Source organism: Protopterus annectens, chromosome 8.part0 (assembly GCF_019279795.1).
Source record: "Protopterus annectens isolate FY-2018-M chromosome 8.part0, PAN1.0, whole genome shotgun sequence".
Taxonomy (NCBI): Eukaryota; Metazoa; Chordata; order Ceratodontiformes; family Protopteridae; genus Protopterus; species Protopterus annectens.
The window spans coordinates 1209584202-1209603971 of record NC_056741.1 but is presented as its reverse complement, the minus strand read 5'-3'; the positions used below and the strand labels follow the sequence as shown (position 1 = coordinate 1209603971).

The window sequence follows — 19770 nt, the reverse complement described above, 5'->3', positions numbered from 1 at the left end:
ATACAGTGTATATTTATTTTATTTTTTTATTTTATTTACATTTGTTGACTGGGAGTGTCCGACTGGATGCAAGTCTATTTTCAACGGAGGCCCGGGGAGAAAAGCTCCACAGTTAAAATAAACAGACAGTAGTTACATTGGATTACATAGCGATTAACAATTTGATTAATATAGCAATTAATTACAAACATATTTACAGCTGAAGAACATAGTACATCAGTAGACAACTAGAATCTTTACCTGCGAAGTACATAATGCTCCAAACCTGGCCACAAGAAAGCAGCCAAGATCTGTAGAAGTAAAGATGCAATCATACCAGCAGAAAGACTCAATCCTGACATAAATGTGGAAGAAGGGCAAAATATTAAAAACTGGATATAGTACACGATTTGTGGAAAATGATTACTCACTGTACACCTGACAGAAGAAAATCAAATTTACCCCAGCAATCAGGGAATGTTGGGAGGCAGGTATGAGATTCAAGCTGCTGTATCCAGCTGTCTTCAGAATATTTTTCAATGGAAGATCAAAGATATTTTTTGATGTAGAACAAGTGAGGGAGAAAATACAAAAGTTTTTCAACAAAAAGTGAGCCATCGAACAGAAGGGGACTCTGCTTCACATTCTTCTAATAAAAAGCTCATAGAGAGATGCTGCCACTTAAACCTTTTCCAATGTTCCAAAGGAAAATAATTGAGAGAGAGAGAGAGAGAGAGAGAGAGAGAGAAAGAGAGAGAGACAGAAAAGAGAGAGAGAGAGAGAGAGAGAGAGAGAGAGAGAGAGAGAGAGAGAGAGAGAGAGAGAGAGAGAGAGAGAGAGAGAGAGAGAGAGAGAGACAGACAGAGAGAGAGAGAGAGAGAGAGACAGAGAGAGAGAGACAGACAGAGAGAGAGAGAGAGACAGACAGAGAGACAGAGAGAGAAGCCCAGGAGTTGACTAAAAGACTCAATAGTACATTGGATTTGAATTGGAGTTTGGGGATGGGAGATGGAGATGAACAGGAAGAACACCAGCAACACCAAAATTAGTGAATAAATATGAGACTATAAAAGCATCAGTCACATTTGTTAAATATGGCTTTACAATAAAAAGGGACCGAAAAATAATGGATTTTTTTGACTCTTAAATTTGTGGGGGGAATGACAGCCATATTCCCCACTTCATGTCATTAATGTTTGGTAGGACACAAAGGGGTAAAAAAAAGAGAAAGTAACTAAGTAATACAATTTTTGTTCTTAATAGTATTTGCATAAAACATTTCATTATATAAATTGCACGTTACAGAGTATAGCATTTTCAGTGATTGCTGTATATGATAAAGGTGCTAAAGTAAACATGTACTTTTTTCTTTTATTTGATTTAAGAAGTGTAGGCACTACACTAAAAAAAGAGAAGAAAGACTGAGGAAAAACATGTTTAAGTTAACAGGCTGTAATCTTGGGTTGCAGATGTGGAGGATGGGGTGTAAAATGTAATGATTATAATATATGTAGAGCTGAAATGTTTTCTTTTACTTTTGCATAGGTGAATGTCTTGATTAATGCCCTTGGCTTAATCTAATGGCAATTTGTTTTGTTCAAGAAAGTGTGTTTTTATGAGATTACACAATGTAATGATTAGTCTTCCTTTAGCAAATGTTCAGTGTTAGTTGAGAAGTTCATTCTGTCCTTGTGTTTCCATTGAAACAAACTGACTGAAGGTGTGGGTAATAAATTGAAAGTCTGGATAATGTTTACTTGAGAGAAATGTAATGGTACAAGGATAAGCAACTCAGTAAAAAATAAAGTTGGAAATTATTGGAAGTGAATAAGCAATAGTGGCTTTTCTGGTAACTAAATGTAATGCATTTACTAGAACAATATATAATTTAGCTTTATTTAAAGATAGCCAGTGCACCTTTTCCTAAGGCTGCAAATTACTGTTTTCGGAAAGCAGGTAAGCTGTTTTTTCACATCTGGGAGGGGAATAAAGCTAAGCCAAGAACAGACAGCAATAACTGTAAGAGCACAGTCTGTAACATGTGCTTTAGCATGGATAACCTTAATTTTAGGTTAGTTAATGCCTCTGGGTGCAGTTGTCAATTTGGGACAAATGTTCCTATCAGGAAGGTAAACCTCATTATTTGAAAATGTACATAGTTTTGTACGTTTGTTTTAAGTTAATGGGTTCTGGGGTGTTTTGAGGGTTTCCGTTAAAACAAAGTTTTCTAAAATATGACAAAGGTTCAAATGGAGATGACAAGAAACAAATGTATAAAAGTATCAGCCTGCCAAACATTACTGGGTGCATGTAATACAAAAGCTGAAAACAGACATTTAAAAAAGCTGTCACATACAATAGGTGGGAATAATAACTTCTTATCATAATGGCTCCATTAAACATATTTTTGAATGTGAATGGTCTCACAGGTAAGAGTATTGAATTATATTAACAAATGTACAGTGCAAACAAATTCTACAGGTGACACATTTGGAGAAATGCGAGCATGTGAATTTGATAAAAAATGGATTTCAGGACAAAAGAAAAGGGGAGTACTTATGCAAATTGCTAGCAAAGCTCCAAAAGTGATGGAAGAGGTAAAAATATACTAATGGTAGATGTGTGGTAATAAGGGGCTACTAGCAAGGGAAGTGGATTACTCTGGCATGTACTTATATTCTAAAACTGTTATTATTGAGCTTAAGATAATTTTGGGAGAAATACTTTTTAACAGGTAATATTACTTATAGGTGGGGACAGGTACCTGACTTACAACAATAAGGATTTATCTGGGAGTCTAGAAGGAAAAGTTAAGAAAACAGGGTAGATTTCTGACAACATTTATGAAAATATTTTGTATGGAATAAGTTAATTTCGTAGTAGGAACTCTGACAGAATTTACATATTATTCCACAGGGTATAATAACTGGGCTAGACTGGGACAGAAATTATATTCCACAGGAACATCTGCACTTAACTGAAAGCTTTGACACACATCCAATAACTGTTTGAGATCATGTGCCAGTAATAGCTACAATAAAATTGCAGAGTAATGAAGTACAAATGGGCCACTGGCACTTTCCCATCTATTTGTTAAAAAGAGAGGAATTTAAGGAATGGGTAGTGGAAATTATTCCTGAATTATCGAGGAAGATAGAAATTTCCTCAGAAGTTATAGCTAGGGAGTGACATAACATGAAAGTGGAGTTTAAAAATAGGGTAGAAATAAAAGAAGAGGAGATATGGTTAGGAAGTAACAAGAAATAATTACAGGGGCTGACAAAGTATTGCAGAATAAAGGTGATCTCACAAAACAAGAAGAAGCGCAATTGCCTAAAGTAGCAGAAAGTATTCTAAGAACTAAGCCCTTTAGTTTTATATGCAGGTCAGGCATACTTTTATTAACCAGAGGAAAAGTTGTAGACTAATTAATAAAGAGTTGACATCTTTTCCTCCCAGGTAAAATCCTTCAAGGGCGAAGTGGGTTGAGCTAATCCTTCCAATAAAACAATGTGGTTTAAGACTACTGGATTTGAAGGGTTATTTTAGAGATATTCAGTAAAGGCTGATATACATAACATAGGCAGAAAGCTATATTTCAAAGTGGAAAGGGATGACGAAGCAGGAGGAAATTCAAGAAATAAGGAGAGAGTGGAATTTTGGATGCATATCCTTAAGGGGAATAACAGCCATACAGAATATAACATTCATAAAGTAGCAGAAAGTATTCTAAGAACCAAGCCAATATGAGAACAGAGAAACTAGATTCTGAAGATACGGATTACTGCAATCAGAGGTACAGAAAACAGGCAAAAGGAGGCTGGACTTTACTGAAGAAAATTGGTAAAGGGACCAAGGTACTGGAAGCTGATAACTAGACAGGAAAAGGTAACATAATGGGAAGTGGCCAGAAAGAGATTTGGACTGCAGGCTACATACTGCCTTCCCTATCAGGGATTGATATCAGAGTACAGGCAAAGAAAAAGGCATTGGGGATTCCCAAGTGAAAGGCCTACTCTGGTAGAATTGTTATTTGAATCTAGAACAGAAGTTGTAATTAAAAAGGGATAACTAGTACGGGAATATAAAATATTGCATAATAAAAATAAAGGAATCAATCAGAGAAGGTTAGAAAAGCTTGGGAAGGGACCTTGGATACATAATTCCCAAGGAAACAATGGGAGGACATACGTAAAACTTCCAAATATGCAACAAAGTCTAGAAGATTTAGAATTTTTGTCTGGAAGTGTTTGCATAGGTATTTGTATATCCCAAGCAGACTCCACAGAATTTTACCTTCGGTAGATGTCAAATATTAGAGTCAGAATTGTGACAAAAGAGGTAACTGAACATATATTTTAGTAAAATGACCTGGCAGACTTTAAAAATTCCTTACAGAGTACTCTGTCAGAAATATTCGGTGAGCAAATTAGTATAATTAAGGAATTTTTTTTTTTGTTGAGCCACGATATAAGATCTGAATTGCCATATCAGAAGGCATTAAGTTTAATTCTGGTGACTACTAAAAAGCAATTACTAGAAAAAGGAAAACCAACTGTATTTGAAGTAGTAAATATTGCAACAGAGATAAAAGAATTGGAAATGAGAAAAGGGTAGGAGCAAATTACATACAAAACAAAATGGACATTGTAGGAACAATACAAGCAGAATAATGTTTTGCAGGAGGAATGAGTCATATAGGAAGGCAGGAAATTATTAATTTATGTAATCCTGGGTTAATAATTGCATAAAACAATAAATGGCCTTCCTACTGAAATGTTGGCACTTGACAAGCTGAGAAGAAAGACCAAAAACACAGGAGAAGAGTGAATCTTGAAGATTGCTCTTCTCCTTTACACTTCTTTATGCAGAGACGACAATCCCCCCCTGCACCACCCCTCTCCACAAAGTTATATATATCAACTCTGAGATTGCCACACCTCTGAGAAAAGGGAATATTCTGAGAAATCGTATATCAGACTTAGTATATGTAAGCCTGCTGTTTTGGCCATTCAGTCTCCATATTTTGAGACTCGCCCTAGTGTGTCCCAACATTTCACATGGTTAAAGAAAATATGTGAGGTATAATGTTTGTAACTGTGAATATGCTAACACGTTTTTGTTTTTTTTTTATATATAAATGTATGCTCGGGTATGTCTTGTGATAATTCACTAAAGGTGTTAAAAAATGTCTCATTGAAAGTCGTGGTAAAATCTGTAGCATTACTAATGGCCGAGTTCCAAGAAGTGACTATACCAGAGAAAGATTCTTCTTGGGAGGAAAAACAAATTTTAAATGGTTTCCTTGGGGGAATCTAAAGTATGAAGGCCAGCAAATATCCAAATCTTTAAATTGTCAGGATACAGTAAATAATATGTCCATTGTTTATTTTTGCTTATGTTTACTGCTCTGAATGTGTCCCTTTGCATGCGTGTTTCAGGCTTATAGTCATTATTGGCCTAGTTCTTGAGCGCATTGATAGTACACAGCTTACATGGAGTTGAAAATGCAGACAAAATCCTGTCAGAGTATTGAGCAACATGGGCCAATGAAAGTCCAGGAAATTTAGCGCTCTATGCCAAAGGAAGGTAGACTCTGTGCACATGCTATTTTAGCAAGTCCTGCTCTGAAATATCAAACCATTCCACAAACTTTTGCTTCAGGAAAAAAAAATGCAGCCATTTGATTAAACTCATTCAGGGATCCTTTCCAAGAATGGTGGATGGTCTTCTGATCCCCCTTCCCAAGAGGAGTTAGTATTCTTAGAAGCTTTCAGGTCCACCTATGTCTTGGGTTACCCCCTCGGTGGATGAGCCTATAGATCTTGTGTCTCACTGGGCATAGAAGGAACCAGATATCATGGAACCCATCTTTCTTAGCCCAGACAAATTTCTTGCTCCAGCCAAGGACAGACCTCATTAGAGAAAGGTAGTTCCTGTGGATGGCATGGTTGTAGTGGTGACCTCTAAAAAAGAGTTAACAGGAAACAGCTGTTCTGTCCACCCTCGTAACCAATTGTCCAGGGGGATGGACAGGTTTGGAAAGCACATTTATGCTACAGCAACCTTTGTTTTATGGTCACTTAATTATTTGGAACAATTTACCAGACTGTAGACTGATTTGACTAAAAAACTCTCCAAGTCTCTTCCTGGGTCCATGTTGGCAGAGGAGCATAAACGTCCATCTTCCCAGCTGACCATGATCCAGTCTATTTCCAATGCATCCATGAAGTTAATCTCTCATGTGGCAGAAGGTTCCTCAAGGGTGGCAAGTTCAGGCACAGCAGTCAGTTGACATGCCTTGATGCACTTATGCAATTTTGTGGAGCCCTTCAAGTCTTCTTTCATCAGTAGTCTCTTTGATGGATCTTCCTTGCTTGGTCTAACAGCAAAATAAATGCTCTCCCATAATCAGCAAGATGGAAAGACCTTGTCTGCTGTTGAAATTTGTTTTTCTACCCAACAGAGATCCTTCTCCAGGAATCAGCATGAAGGTAAAAATATGCGATTCCAAAAGTTACAAGGTCCTTTCCAAGACTCACAAGGGGAAACTTCCATGAGAGGCAGGGGGAGGTTCCAATGGAAGACACTGCCTTCATGTCAGAGGAGGCCCATAGAATCAAGGGTTTCAAGATACCTTCTCAGCTAAATACTTCCAGTGCTCCTGAAGGGTTGCCCAATTGCTCTTTTCTGGAAACAGTTGGGGTGGTGTTTGTCTTTACACCCAAAAGCCTGGGCATCAATCACAAAAGACAGTTTGGTGCAAAACATTATATCCAGAAGCTATTTCATTCCTCTTTTGCAATCCCCATCATCCAATCAGAAAATATTTCCCGATGTTCTACCCAGTCAGTGGGAGTTAGCAGCCTTAGAAATTTGAAAAGCTGCTAGACAAAACAGTCATCTAAGAGGTCCCACCAGAACAGTGAGGACTCAAAATGTACTCAAGGTGCTTTTTAGTGCCAAAGAAAACAGAGGACCCGAGACCCATTCTGGACCTCAGCAATCTACATCAATTTGTAAAGAACTCTAAGTTCTAGATGGTCATGGTTCAGTCCATTGTATCTTTTCTAAAGAAGGAAAATTGGGTGTGCTCTAGCAATCTTCAGGATATGTACTATCACATCAAAATGAACAGACACACAGATTCCTGTGCTTTCAGCTGGGGGCCAGTGATTACCAATTCAGAGACCTGACCTTTGGTCTCACCACAGCCCCAGGGTGTGTATAATAAATGCATGGCAGTGGTAGCAGATTATCTAAGACTGCTCAAATTCAGAGTATTTCCTTATCTAGACAACTGGCTCCTCGCCACCCCAACCATGCATCTCCTCAACAAGGCAAGGAGCTACTTACTCCAATTATGCCAAGTCCCATATCTACAACCCATTCAAGTCTTTGAGTTTATAGGAGCTGGCCTGGATACCACCAGTCAAGTGGCCCTTTTTCCATCAGAGTACAGTCCATAAAATTGGAGAGGAGACAGATTCTTTCACACCTTTCTTCCTCAGCAAAACTAATTCTTTAGGATCAATGTTGGCAGTTATTACCTTGGTCCCAATGAATCGATTCCACATGCGTGTTCTTCGATTGACTCTAGCTGTCCAGTGGTCAGTTCTTCTACAGCCTTTGTCCTATCCAATAAAACTTTCTCAAGTCTGTGTGTTGGTGCTTACAGTCCAATGAAATTTGTCAGGGACAACCATATGTGTTTCCACCTCCTGGTAGCCAAAGTGACCATGGGCATCTCCAAGTTGGAGTGGGTAGGGCATTTCTTGGGACATATGGTCCAGGGTGTGATCCCCAGAAAAGACCAATTTGCATATCAGTGTCCTGGAGATGAGGGCTGTTCTCCTAGCATTGCAGGCCTTTCTGGACTCTCTTCATCTGTGGACAATTGCTATCCAAACAGACATGTTGGTAGTTTGGTACATCAAAAAACAAGGGGAAGCATGATCCTATACCCTTTGCCAAGAGGCAATGAGAGCGTGGGAGTGGGCGATCTCCTCCAACCACTTTCTTATGGCAATACATGCACTGGGGAAATCCAGCGTGCTAGTGGATAAACTCAGCAGGACCATTCTGATGCCTCAAGAGTGATCTCTCAATCAATCAGTGGTGGAGATGATCTTCCATCTATGGGGTCAACCTTGCTGTGATCTATTCACCTCTCCCCACAACAAGTGCAGCAGGTTCTTTGACCTGAATCCCCCCCAGGGGCAGTCACCGAGAGTTGCTCTAGTACACATCTGCCCACTGGTCTCCTTTGCATTTATCCCTCCTTACCGCTAATCCCCAAATTTCTTCAGAAAGCACTGGTTATCCTCATTGCCATTTTGTGGCCTCATCAAGTGAGGTTTCCCTTCCTGTGGTCTCATCTTCTACATCTGCCTGGATTCTGCACTCCAGTCCAGATCTAAATTTCTCATCCCTCGGCGATGGCACATCCAGACATTATAGGCCTCACGTTGACCGCATGGTTTCTCCAATTCCATTAATGGGCAGACAACCCAGGCTTTCCTCCCTGGTCCACCAGATACTGCTTTTATCTCAAAAAGATTCTACTAGAAAAATTTACGAGTAAATGGAAAAGATTTTCTTATTCGGCCCACCACAGATACTTGGATCATTTTACTGCACCTATTCCTGCTGTCCTAGATTTTCAATCTTTCAAGAAAGTGCTAGTTTTATCACTATTAAAGTTCAGGTAGCAGCCATTCTGAATTACCATACTGGTGATAATACTTCCAGCTTCTAAGCTGTGTGAAGCATTCCTTAAAGGTACATTTCTGCTTAGACCTACAGTTAAAGACCCTACCCCACCCTGGGATCTTATGCTGTTACTGCAAGGTTTGACTCAGACTATTTTCGAGCCTTTAGCCAAGACTGATGAAGTTTCTCTCCTGGAAAATGTTTTTTCTAGTGGCCATTTCTTCAGCAAGATGAGTTTCTGAACTCCAAGCACTCTACTCAAAATCCCCTTACTTGCTATTCCACAAAGACAGAGTCACTTTACGTACAAATCCATCCTTTCTGCTCAAAGTAGCCTTGGAGGCGAATATCATTCAAGTCATCAACTTACCTGTGTTCTTCCCTAATTTTTCTAAATAAGGTGAATACATGCTTCATCTCTTAAAAATTGAGCTGTCTGTGCACATCTATCTCCATAGAACAAATATTTTTAGAAACCTGATCAGCTCCTTTGCCCCCAACAGGTTTGGAAAACCAGTTTCCAAAGTGATAAAAGAGTTGCATATCCTTTGTTTACAGTCAACCAGGTCTGTCTCTGCCCATACAGTCAAAGGCTCACTCCACTAGATCCATGGCTACATCTGCTTTCTGGTCCAGAGCTTCTACTGATGATATTTGTGCTGCAGCCACTCGATCCAATGCCCATACCTTTATTCCTCATTACAAGCTGGATTTGCTCTCCAGTGACAGAGCTGCCTTTGGTTCTGTGGTACTCTGGAATATCCTTAAATGAGGGCCAATCAAGTGTCTCTTAGCTGGGGACCCTTCCATATGCTGAGGAATGAATGAAATGACAATACTGGATATAAATGTTATGTACTCACCTAACTATTTATCGGTGTTGTCCATTTTCATTCTTCCTCAACTTCTCCCTGACCTTTTATCTGAGAGTGACTTGATATTGGTATTGGAACCATTGTTCTAGTTTGAGCCCTATCTTTTCTTTTTATCTGGGCGATAGTGAGTCCTTATGTTTATGGGGCAGTAAACTTGATCTGAGATAGTACAGAACTCTGAGGCATTATGTTTAAAAAGGAGCTTGAGAGCCAGATCCTGGAGTCAAGTAAATGTGGCTGAGCCAGATCAGATGTCAGATTTGAGAGCCATATGTTGAGAAAGAAAGTGGACAACACAGATGCATAGTTATGGTGAGTACATAACATTTATTTTTATGTAAGAGTTCCACTGGCTATTTCTAGTTATGTATTTATTAATATAGCAATAACCCACGCCTGGGTGTGGGTAATGCTGGATTTACCCACGGTTGGCGTGGTCTGGTCCCGGGCGGCCCAGGACCAACCAAAGACAACCGTGGGTAAATCCAGCATTACCCACACCCAGAAGTGGGTTATTGCTATTATACTATGACATTATTTAAGAAAAGAAACAATTACTTTTCTTAAATAATGGCATTGTATAATGCCTCTTTGCTGCCCTTTTGCAGCTGTCTGGCATCCACGGCAGTTCTGATGTACTGCGCATGCCTGCGCAGTACATCAGAGCTTTGGGCAAAAGCAACGGAGAAAGCAAGATCTCTATTGCTTTTTTACTGTCTCACTATGTTAAATGGGTTTAACATAGCGAGACAGCTTTAAAATAAGCAACGGAGATCTCAGTTGCTTATTTTAAAGCTGTCTCGCTATGTTAAACCCATTTAACATAGCGAGACAGGTTTAAAAAAAAAAGCAACGGAGAAAGCAAGATCTCCGTTGCTTTTTAGACACTGTGTCACTATGTTAAAAGAGTTTAACATAGCGAGACAGCTTTAAAAAAAGCAACGGAGATCTCCGTTGCTTTTATTAAACCTGTGTTGCTATGTTAAACTCTTTTAACATAGCGAGACAGTGTTTTTAAAAAGACTTATACTAATGGAAAAAGTCCGGGCGACCGGACCTTTTTCCATTAGTATAAGTCGATTTACAACGTGCACGCTGGCCAATCAGCGTGCACGTTTTGGAATATTAATAGGGGGTCATGGTATAATAATGTTTCTGCCATAATGAATAAATGGTGTTCCACTTGAATTCCAACAGAGCAATGGAGAAGAATGATGGGAATTTCCATTTTGTAAATATTTTAAGGATTTACAAACCATGCAGGCTTGTACTGCTTTGCTACAGGCTATCTCCTTGATATGGTCAAATACTAGTAGGGTTCTTCTAGACGGTTTTCTTACCAGCAAAGGATGATGATGTTTTGAAAGGAGGATTGGTTATATGCTTCTTGGATAGAAAACCACAGAAAATTAAAGTCATCTGCCAAGCTGTGCCTACAATTACAGAATGAATCTTGCTGACTTATATTTTTGTTTTTAACTTGGTACATATACAATGCAACTGGCAAGAAAAAAAAAAAACATTTATATCAGAACTGGCATTTAATATTTTGCAGAAATGTTTTGGAAGGGGAAGGATAATAATTTGGCCGTACTGTAGCTTTTAACTGAGTCATTTCCTGCAATGGATTCAGACAGTCATTTTATAGCTCAGTAGCTGTGAACATGCAAGTCAACGAAAGTGCATTTGTAACTTAAAACAATTTTCTACACAAACACAAAAAGTTGGGCTTAACATCTGTTCTCTATGATGGTCTTAGTGTTATACCTCTAAATATTTTAGCATTAAAGATTATGTCTTTACCTTTCTTCAGTTTAAGGGCATACTCCAAGTACTCATCCTCAGTGACAGGCTGATCCTCGATAATGAGTTCTAGTGTGAAGTCACGGACCACCCACACAAAGTTTGGGAAAAAACGAACATACTCTATATCTTCTTCCTCTTCTTTATCTTCTTCTTCCAAACTTTTTGTAGCTTTTACTTTAATAAGATCTGTCAACTCAGAGACATAACTGTATAGGTTAAGGAAGACAGTGGGTGATATTTAGCAATCAGGCACATCTAAGGAGGACAGTTAATATTACACCCTGCCATATTTCTGGATAGGTTAATAAGCTGATTGGATGCTTTTACGTGGTATATTTACATTTAGATGTGAAACAGGAATGGGTGGCTAGTTCTCTAATGGCATCAGAAATGCGGACTTATTTCTGCAGAAAGGATATCCCTCTACACACACACATATGAGCACACAGACACACACGTGCACACAGACTCACACACACACACACACACACACACACACACACACACACACACACACACACACACACACACACACACACGAAGGAAGTGCATACCTTCCAAACACTGTTATCCACTGCACTAAGTACAGAGAGTTGTAGTCTTTTGTTAATGATCCCAGAATTGGTGGCAACTCAATGGAGGCAGATGAAAGGTTAAGTCACTGTGCAAAACATCAGGCAGCAAAACAGGCATGAAGTCTCCAAAGACAGTTAAGAAAATGATGTGTAATAAATTAAAAAAAACTGCATCCATCTTGCTTCCACTATCTCTTGAGCAAATATCACAATTGCTTGGCAATTATAGCCAACAGACCATGCACACTGTTGCTTGTAGCACATGTGCTCAAGCTTCTATAGCTACAACCAAATGTAACACAGTTCAAAGCAGTGCAAAAGCATGTTTTCCAGGAGGTAAGCTCCCCTCCTATGGGGGTTTGTCCCCATACCGCTCTTACTTTATTACCTCTCTCTGAGGTTGCTGTCATAGAGCGAGCTATTAGTGACAGCTAATGAAAAATTTGTATAGCCGTTTTCCTGGAGCCTGCTGACTTACAGAAACTAAAATACTATACAGTAGTCATATGTATTCCAGTGCATAAAGCAGCAACTGCTACATCAAACAACTATACACAGACAACTATACACAAAAAATACAACTTTAGAGGAACAAAAAATAAAACAATAAAATACCAGCAAGTCCACCGATCCAAGAAGTAAGTAGAGTTAATGAAACACTTGGCGCCTCGACTTACACAGCCTTCCAAGAAACACTTGGAAGGCTATGTAAGCCAAGGCGCTAAGTGTTTCATTACATCTACTTACTTCTTCGATCGGTGGTCTTGGTGGTATTTGCTTGGAAGGCTGTGTAAGCCAAGGCACTAAGTATTTCATTAAATCTACTTACTTCTTGGATCGGTGGTCTTGGTGGTATTTTATTAATTATACACAAACAACTATACACATATAACCATGACAAGAGTAATCTTGCATCGAGCAACTGATTGAAAGCTAACTTAACTATGTCATCAGATGCACACTGGGCAGGTGGTGCTGCTCTTTTATTGTAGTTATGACCTACGATTGTTTATCATTGCCAGCGGTTTCATATCACAGTGTGCACTACCTCTTTATATACTGAAGACCTTTTAGTGGTTTTGCTTAAGACTTTTGTAATGGTCATGTTTCCCATAAAAATGTTAAACTTCACAATAGTATGCCTTTCATATTTGGATAATAATTAACTGACTTGTCCTTGGCTATCTATGTAATACTATACTATAATTTGGAGAGGCATACTGTAATCATGTAGGTTCACTTTTTCAGCTATTTTTTTTTTTTTTTTTTTTTTTTTTTTTACTTACTCTCATGTATTTGTCCCACCCACGACCTGGGCCATGTCTAAAAAAAGTCCACACTTGAACACACCCAACTCCCCTCCTAAGAGGATGAATAAAAATGTACAAACACTAGGCCATAGAAGCAACAATTAAATTATAGCCTTGACATTCTAATTTATGATGACCTCCTGAATGTTGTTGTCTCTAGATTATGTGGAAATATATGGTACAGAAGAAATATGGAAGATAATCAAAATAAATACAAAAAGATTACACACATCTTTACAGCTATATCATGCAGACCAAATGTTATGGGAGCATTACAGCACAAGGCAAACATCTAGTTTCAGTGCTCTGTTTCAAACGTGGCTATCCATTTTGGGCACACAGAAAAAAAGATAAACAGAATGAAGAAATGTAGGTAATTTTGTGGATACTGCAACTTTTCCAGTGCATAATGGTCAATGGTACCCATACTGTTGTACACAAAAGTGCTGCTCAGGAGGACAGCGAGGGCAAAAATCCAGCAGTCATTCTTCTGATCACCCTGCAGAAGGAAAAATAACAGTAAGAGAAACTCTGCAAACCATGCTATTACCTACACACAACAATTAGTAAAAATGTTGTTATAAAATACATACAAGCAATTCTAAACAATCTGAATAAATTAAAGCTGTAGCAATGATTTTACAGTATTATTCACTGGGGTCTGCACCCTTTACCACTGGTATTGACAATGAAATGCCAACACAAAATTAAACCTGTGCTAGCAAATTACAAACAGTTAAAAAATATCATGGGATGGTATTTTAAACAATCCCAAAATCTTCTGTGATGACCCACCACTGGACCAGTAATTAGAAGCCTCAATCCTCACCACTGGCACCAGTGGGGACATACACTGGGAGGATGACAGGTACACACACAGTATTTCCAGATGCAGCTCTTTGCATCAAGTGCAATTCCCCTAAAGAGCACACAGAGACCACAATCATTCCGGGCTAGTTCCTCTACCTTTCTCCAGATCCCCCAATAAGACTCCCCACTGGCACAGCTATAGAGCTGAGTCCTTAGCCAGGGTTCCAAACCAAGTCCTCCAACACTGTCTCTGTCCAACCAGTGCTTCGTGTCCCTGCTCAACGCACACATTCACACTCTCACTCACTCACACTCGTCCAACCAGTGCTTCGTGTCCCTGCTCAACTCACACTCACACACCTGGGAAAAGGCTGGCACAGGTTTACTAGCTATGTCCCCTTTTGCCCAGACTATAAGGTAGCTTCCACTGCCACCAGAACCCCCTTAGCTCGTCTCCTCATTAGACAGGCATGATATTTTATGATATAAAGAACAAGGGAACAACCAACAATCTGTCATCTGCCTTGTGACAACTTATGGCAGGAATACGGATACTTTACTTAACATTGTTCAGAGACATTGGAACATATTAAGGGTGGATGATTATTTTTCTACCATTCTGGGGAACAGGTGCTTGTTTTCATTTCATAGGGGGAGAAACACTGGGTCCCAGCTGAGTCACTATAAGCATATCAACCAGCATTCAAGTGCCTCTGGACAACAGACCATAGCTGGTGACTTATTAACAGGTTGTGCACCCTGTGGTCACTGTACCCACTGCAAGGCTATCAATAAAACTAGGGATTTTTCCAGTAGCAATACGGGTAATGTTTTTACAATTCCCTTCTTAGCGAATTGTGGGACAGATTGGCTTATTTATTTAGCAACCTGTAGCTGTCATTCCTTTTATGTTGGACAGACATCCAGACCTCTTAGGATCCAGACTTCAGAACATCTTAGTGGGATCAGAAATAAAAAATCTGGGCGTGGCCAAGGATAAACACAGGATAGCAGCAGATTTCTTCAGCTGCACCAATTTCATTACACTGACAGGAATTAATTACTTAAAAAATTAATTTTTGAAGTAATTTTCTTTCTAAATACGTTTGTTTTATATACTTCTTGAACTATATCTAAAAAAGAAAAGAAATCTTAACAATATTCCTGTCAGAAATCACTTTGGAAATTTTCCTGTCAGTTTATCAGTCTGAAATGAGTTCCAGTAAGACAAATTCTCAAGACTCCAGCATCAAGAAAGAACTTCAGTCTCTGATAATTATAATCCAGCAACTTACTGATAAAATGGATACTAAAATAGACACCTTCATAGAAAAAACTACAAAACAAATAGACCTGTTACATACAGACCTGCAACAACAGAAGATCCAAATGACAGGCAAAGAAGAAGCTGTGAATGACATGGAAAATAGAATCCAAGAAGAGGAAATCAACATTGAGTTTCTGCTGAAACAAAATACACATTTACAAACAAAGCTGGATGACCTGGAAAATAGATCTAGGCAATAACATTAGGATTTTTGGACTGCCAGAAAATATTGAAGGTAACAATATTACTTCTTTTTTAACAACTTGGCTCCCTAAAACTTTAGACTTACCAGAAGCATTCTCTTTGGTATCGAAGAGCACATAGATCTATAGCTAATACTAACTCTAACAAAAATATCCTAGATCAGTTATAGTTAGATTTCTATCATCTTTTGATAAAGAGATGGTTCTTAAATCTGCTTGGGCTAAAGCTCCTGTTAAGATTAATGAGACAACTGTGCGTTTTGACAATGACTATTCTTCCATGGTAATAGCTAAAAGAAAAGTTTTTCTGCCACTAATAAGGGAGCTTAAAAAAGCACAGTTTAAAACATACCTTCTGTTTCCTGCCAAGCTTAAAATCTTCCTTCCTGATGGTCCTAGGGTTTTCGATGACTTAGACTCTGCTTTACTGTTTGTCAAAGAAAATAGGATTTTGGATAAAATAGAAGAAATGGAATGGGCTAGTCCTTCATTAAAGAGACTGGCAACTGAAACTTCGTGGAAGACTTCAGAGAAGAAGAAGAGACTAAAAAACAAATGATTTGTTCTATGTTTTTTTCTCTCTCATCATTTTAGTTCATTATTAATCTTTTGAATATAGTTCCTGCATTTCCAGAAAGCCACAAATATTTTGAAAAAGATGTAATCAAAGTTATTCTCTATGTGCAAAGAAATGTTTTGTTTCATAACCAGTCAAAATATCTGAAGATTTAATGGCAAGCTGTGATTCAATTTGTTTCTCTTTCTGAAAAGAAGTAAGGTTAGTAATTTGATACATTTTTTTATCTTTACCTTTTTTTTCCTTCTCCTTTTCTTATTTTCTTTGTTTAAACAATGACATTCTATTTAGATTATGTAGTGGGTAAAGGGTGGGGGAGGGCAGGGAGAGAACAGTAATGAAAATATGATTAATAGAATAATAACATATTTATTCCTTGTAAAAGTTTATATGTTCTTCAAATGCTATTTCTAATTATACTTTCTTGATTATACTGCTTATGCTTGTTTGTAAATAATCTGTCATGCTTTAACTAATAATAATTAGAACTAAATAAGAGTAAATAATATGTTTTATTTTTAACTCTATTAATATAAACAGTAAGTAACATTCCATTGTATATACTTCTTATAGCTTTCTCTTACATTTTTTTATTTCTGCCTTACTCCCTTTTATTTTCTACTCTCTTTTTCTTTTCTTTATTAATATATAGAAATGCTTTTGATTGTGTGGGCACAGTGAATAATAGGATTTGTATGAAAATTGAGTTGGGACAAAAATGTTGAGTTTTATTGCTTGTTGGTAATTTTGGGCTTAATTTCACTTACATAGAGGCTGTAATGATCTGTGGAATACATTGTGAAGGTTTTGTCATGTTTAGATGCATTTACACTGCTAAATGAATGTTTGTCACTAGTTTTTAATAAGTTTCCCGCCAAAATGTTAAGAGAGACAATCTGGTATGTGGGCTGTCTCATGCACAGTGTCCATGAGCTATCTCAAAAGCTTCAACTCACAGAATTCTCAGAGAAACTGAAAGCAGTTAGTATAACCTTTGACCTAGTTAACACACTGACACACCACAGATTCAGGAAAAATACTCTATTCATAAAATATGCCAGCTATAATGAGTTTAAATTATGTAGTTTCTTGTAGTAAGTAAATGTCTTATTTTAGAAGACATAGAAAATGAAACATTTATTTAAATGTTTTTGAAAATCTACTTAACAGCAGCATAATAATCTGTGTTAAAAACTTGTGTTCCAAACATATACTTTACTATAACTCATTTAATTCATCTGATTGACAAGCATAAATAATTTTATAACTCTATTCTGGAAGAAATGTCATGTGATATATTTTAAAGCAGTAGGTTAGCATGATTGTAAAATCTGGTTACTAATATGTGTTTGCTGTGCATTATTTTGTATAAAGCAGACAGATTTATTCTAGGGACAGCAAGTAGAATAGTGCTCAACAAGGACGCAACTCAGTGAGATCAGATATATTATATATATATATATGTGTGTGTGTGTGTGTGTGTATGTATGTGTATGTGTATGTGTGTGTGTGTGTGTGTGTGTGTGTGTGTGTGTGTGTGTGTGTGTGATGGCTTTTTTATATAATAATGCAAGTGTTTCTGAGAATCTGCATAACTATCCAATATGATTTATAATAATTTCTATGAATACAATATTTTACTCTATTGACAAAATGAATGTTTGCCACAAGTTTTAATAAGTTTCCCGCCAAAATGTTAAGGGAGACAATCTGGGATGTGGGCTGTCTCATGCACAGTGTCCATGAGCTACTTCAAAAGCTTCAACTCACAGAATTCTCACAGAGAAACTGAAAGCAGTTAGTATAACCTTTGACCTAGTTATCACACTGACACACCACAGATTCAGGAAAAATACTCTATTCATAAAATATGTCAGTTATAATGAGTTTAAATGATGTAGTTTCTTGTAGTAAGTAAATGTCTTATTTTAGAAGGCATAGAAAATGAAACATTTATTTAAATGTTTTTGAAAATCTACTTAGCAGCATAATAATCTGTGTTAAAAACTTGTCTTCCAAACATATACTTTATTATAATTCATTTAATTCATCTGATTGACAAGCATAAATAATTTTATAATTCTATTCTGGAAGAAATGTCATGTGATATATTTTAAAGCAGTAGGTTAGCATGATTGTAAAATCTGGTTACTAAAATGTGTTTGCTGTGCATTATTTTGTATAAAGCAGACAGATTTATTCTAGGGACAGCAAGTAGGATAGTGCTCAACAAGGACACAACTCAGTGAGATAAGATATATATATATATATATATATATATATATATATATGTGTGTGTGTGTGTTTGTGTGTGTGTATGTATGTGTATGTGAGTGTGTGTGTGTGTGTGTGTGTGTGTGTGTATGTGTATGTGTGTGTGTGTATGTGTATGTGTATGTGTGTGTGTATGTATGTGTGTGTGTGATGGCTTTTTTTTTTATAATAATGCAAGTGTTTCTGAGAATCTGCATAACTATGCAATATGATTTATAATAATTTTTATGAATACAATATTTTACTCTATTGACAATAATGAGTTTAAGTAAATGCTCATATACAAACAATTCAAGGTTTTTTTTTTTGGAAGCTGCTAATAGTATTCACATGACAGAAAATAGATGCATCTTAATATATGTAATGTCTGAATCATATTAGCCAAAGTTTTTGATTTAAATGAATGTTAGAACCTATTTTTCTCTCCTCTTGATTTCTAACATCAAGATTATTTGAATGCTATTTGAATACAAGTGTTATATATTACATTAGTATGAACAGTTTTTTTTTTTAAAAAAAGTTTATTTTAGTTTATATGATGCTGTTTTACCAAATGTGTAGTTTTGTCTTGATAAATAATTGAATTGAAAACTGTTAACCTCAGTTAAATATAACTAGTATTAAATTGATAAGGTGGTAGCTGAGGTACTGCTGCTTAGGGTAGGGGGTTAACTTGAGTAGTAAATACTACTCTAAGTTGGAGTTTATAACTCCAGGCTGGATGCAAGGTTTAATCCTTACATTATTTTCACTTGTTCATTGTTATTTGTATATAGTTTTGTCATCCACAATATATTTTGTACACTCATTGTCACTACAAACAAAATTGAATCCTATACAAAATCCCATAAGAGATTTAATAAATACAGCTATATTTAAAGGTACACCTAAAAGAGGAGATGTAACATTATTTATCTTGTTATTTGTTATTTCGATCATAAGATTCTTGAGTTTTAAAAATGCCAAATGACATCTTTAAAAGGAATTTCTTTAAACATTAATGGATTGAATAATCCGTGTAAAAGGGCAAGCCTAATAAGATACATTAATTTACACAAGGCCAATCTAGTCTTCCTGCAAGAAACCCATCTCTTGAAAAAAGATATTGATAAACTAGCCACAAATAAGTATACAGTATTGGTTAGTTCAGAGCACACTCAGAAAAAGAGGAGTGGCTATTTTATGGAATAAAAGTATGCCCATTCCTAAAACTATTAAGTCTTATCAGGATGACAAAGGAATGTTTTGTATGGTTACAATACAAATTAATGGGAAGACTTACACTTTAATTAATGTATATTGGATACCTGGAATTGGTATTA

General features: G+C 37.1%; 1 protein-coding gene across 1 annotated transcript in view; it reads right to left on the bottom strand.

Moving 5' to 3' along the window:
• LOC122809314 (guanylate-binding protein 1-like) overlaps positions 1 to 19770 on the bottom strand; it is a 459719-nt gene that overhangs the window by 394702 nt on the left and 45247 nt on the right. The window contains exons 4-5 of the mRNA XM_044080713.1: positions 13647 to 13756; positions 11370 to 11578 (exon numbers count right to left, since the gene is read on the bottom strand). Coding sequence (XP_043936648.1) covers positions 11370 to 11578; positions 13647 to 13756 — 319 coding nt within the window. The remainder of the gene's footprint in view (positions 1 to 11369; positions 11579 to 13646; positions 13757 to 19770) is intronic.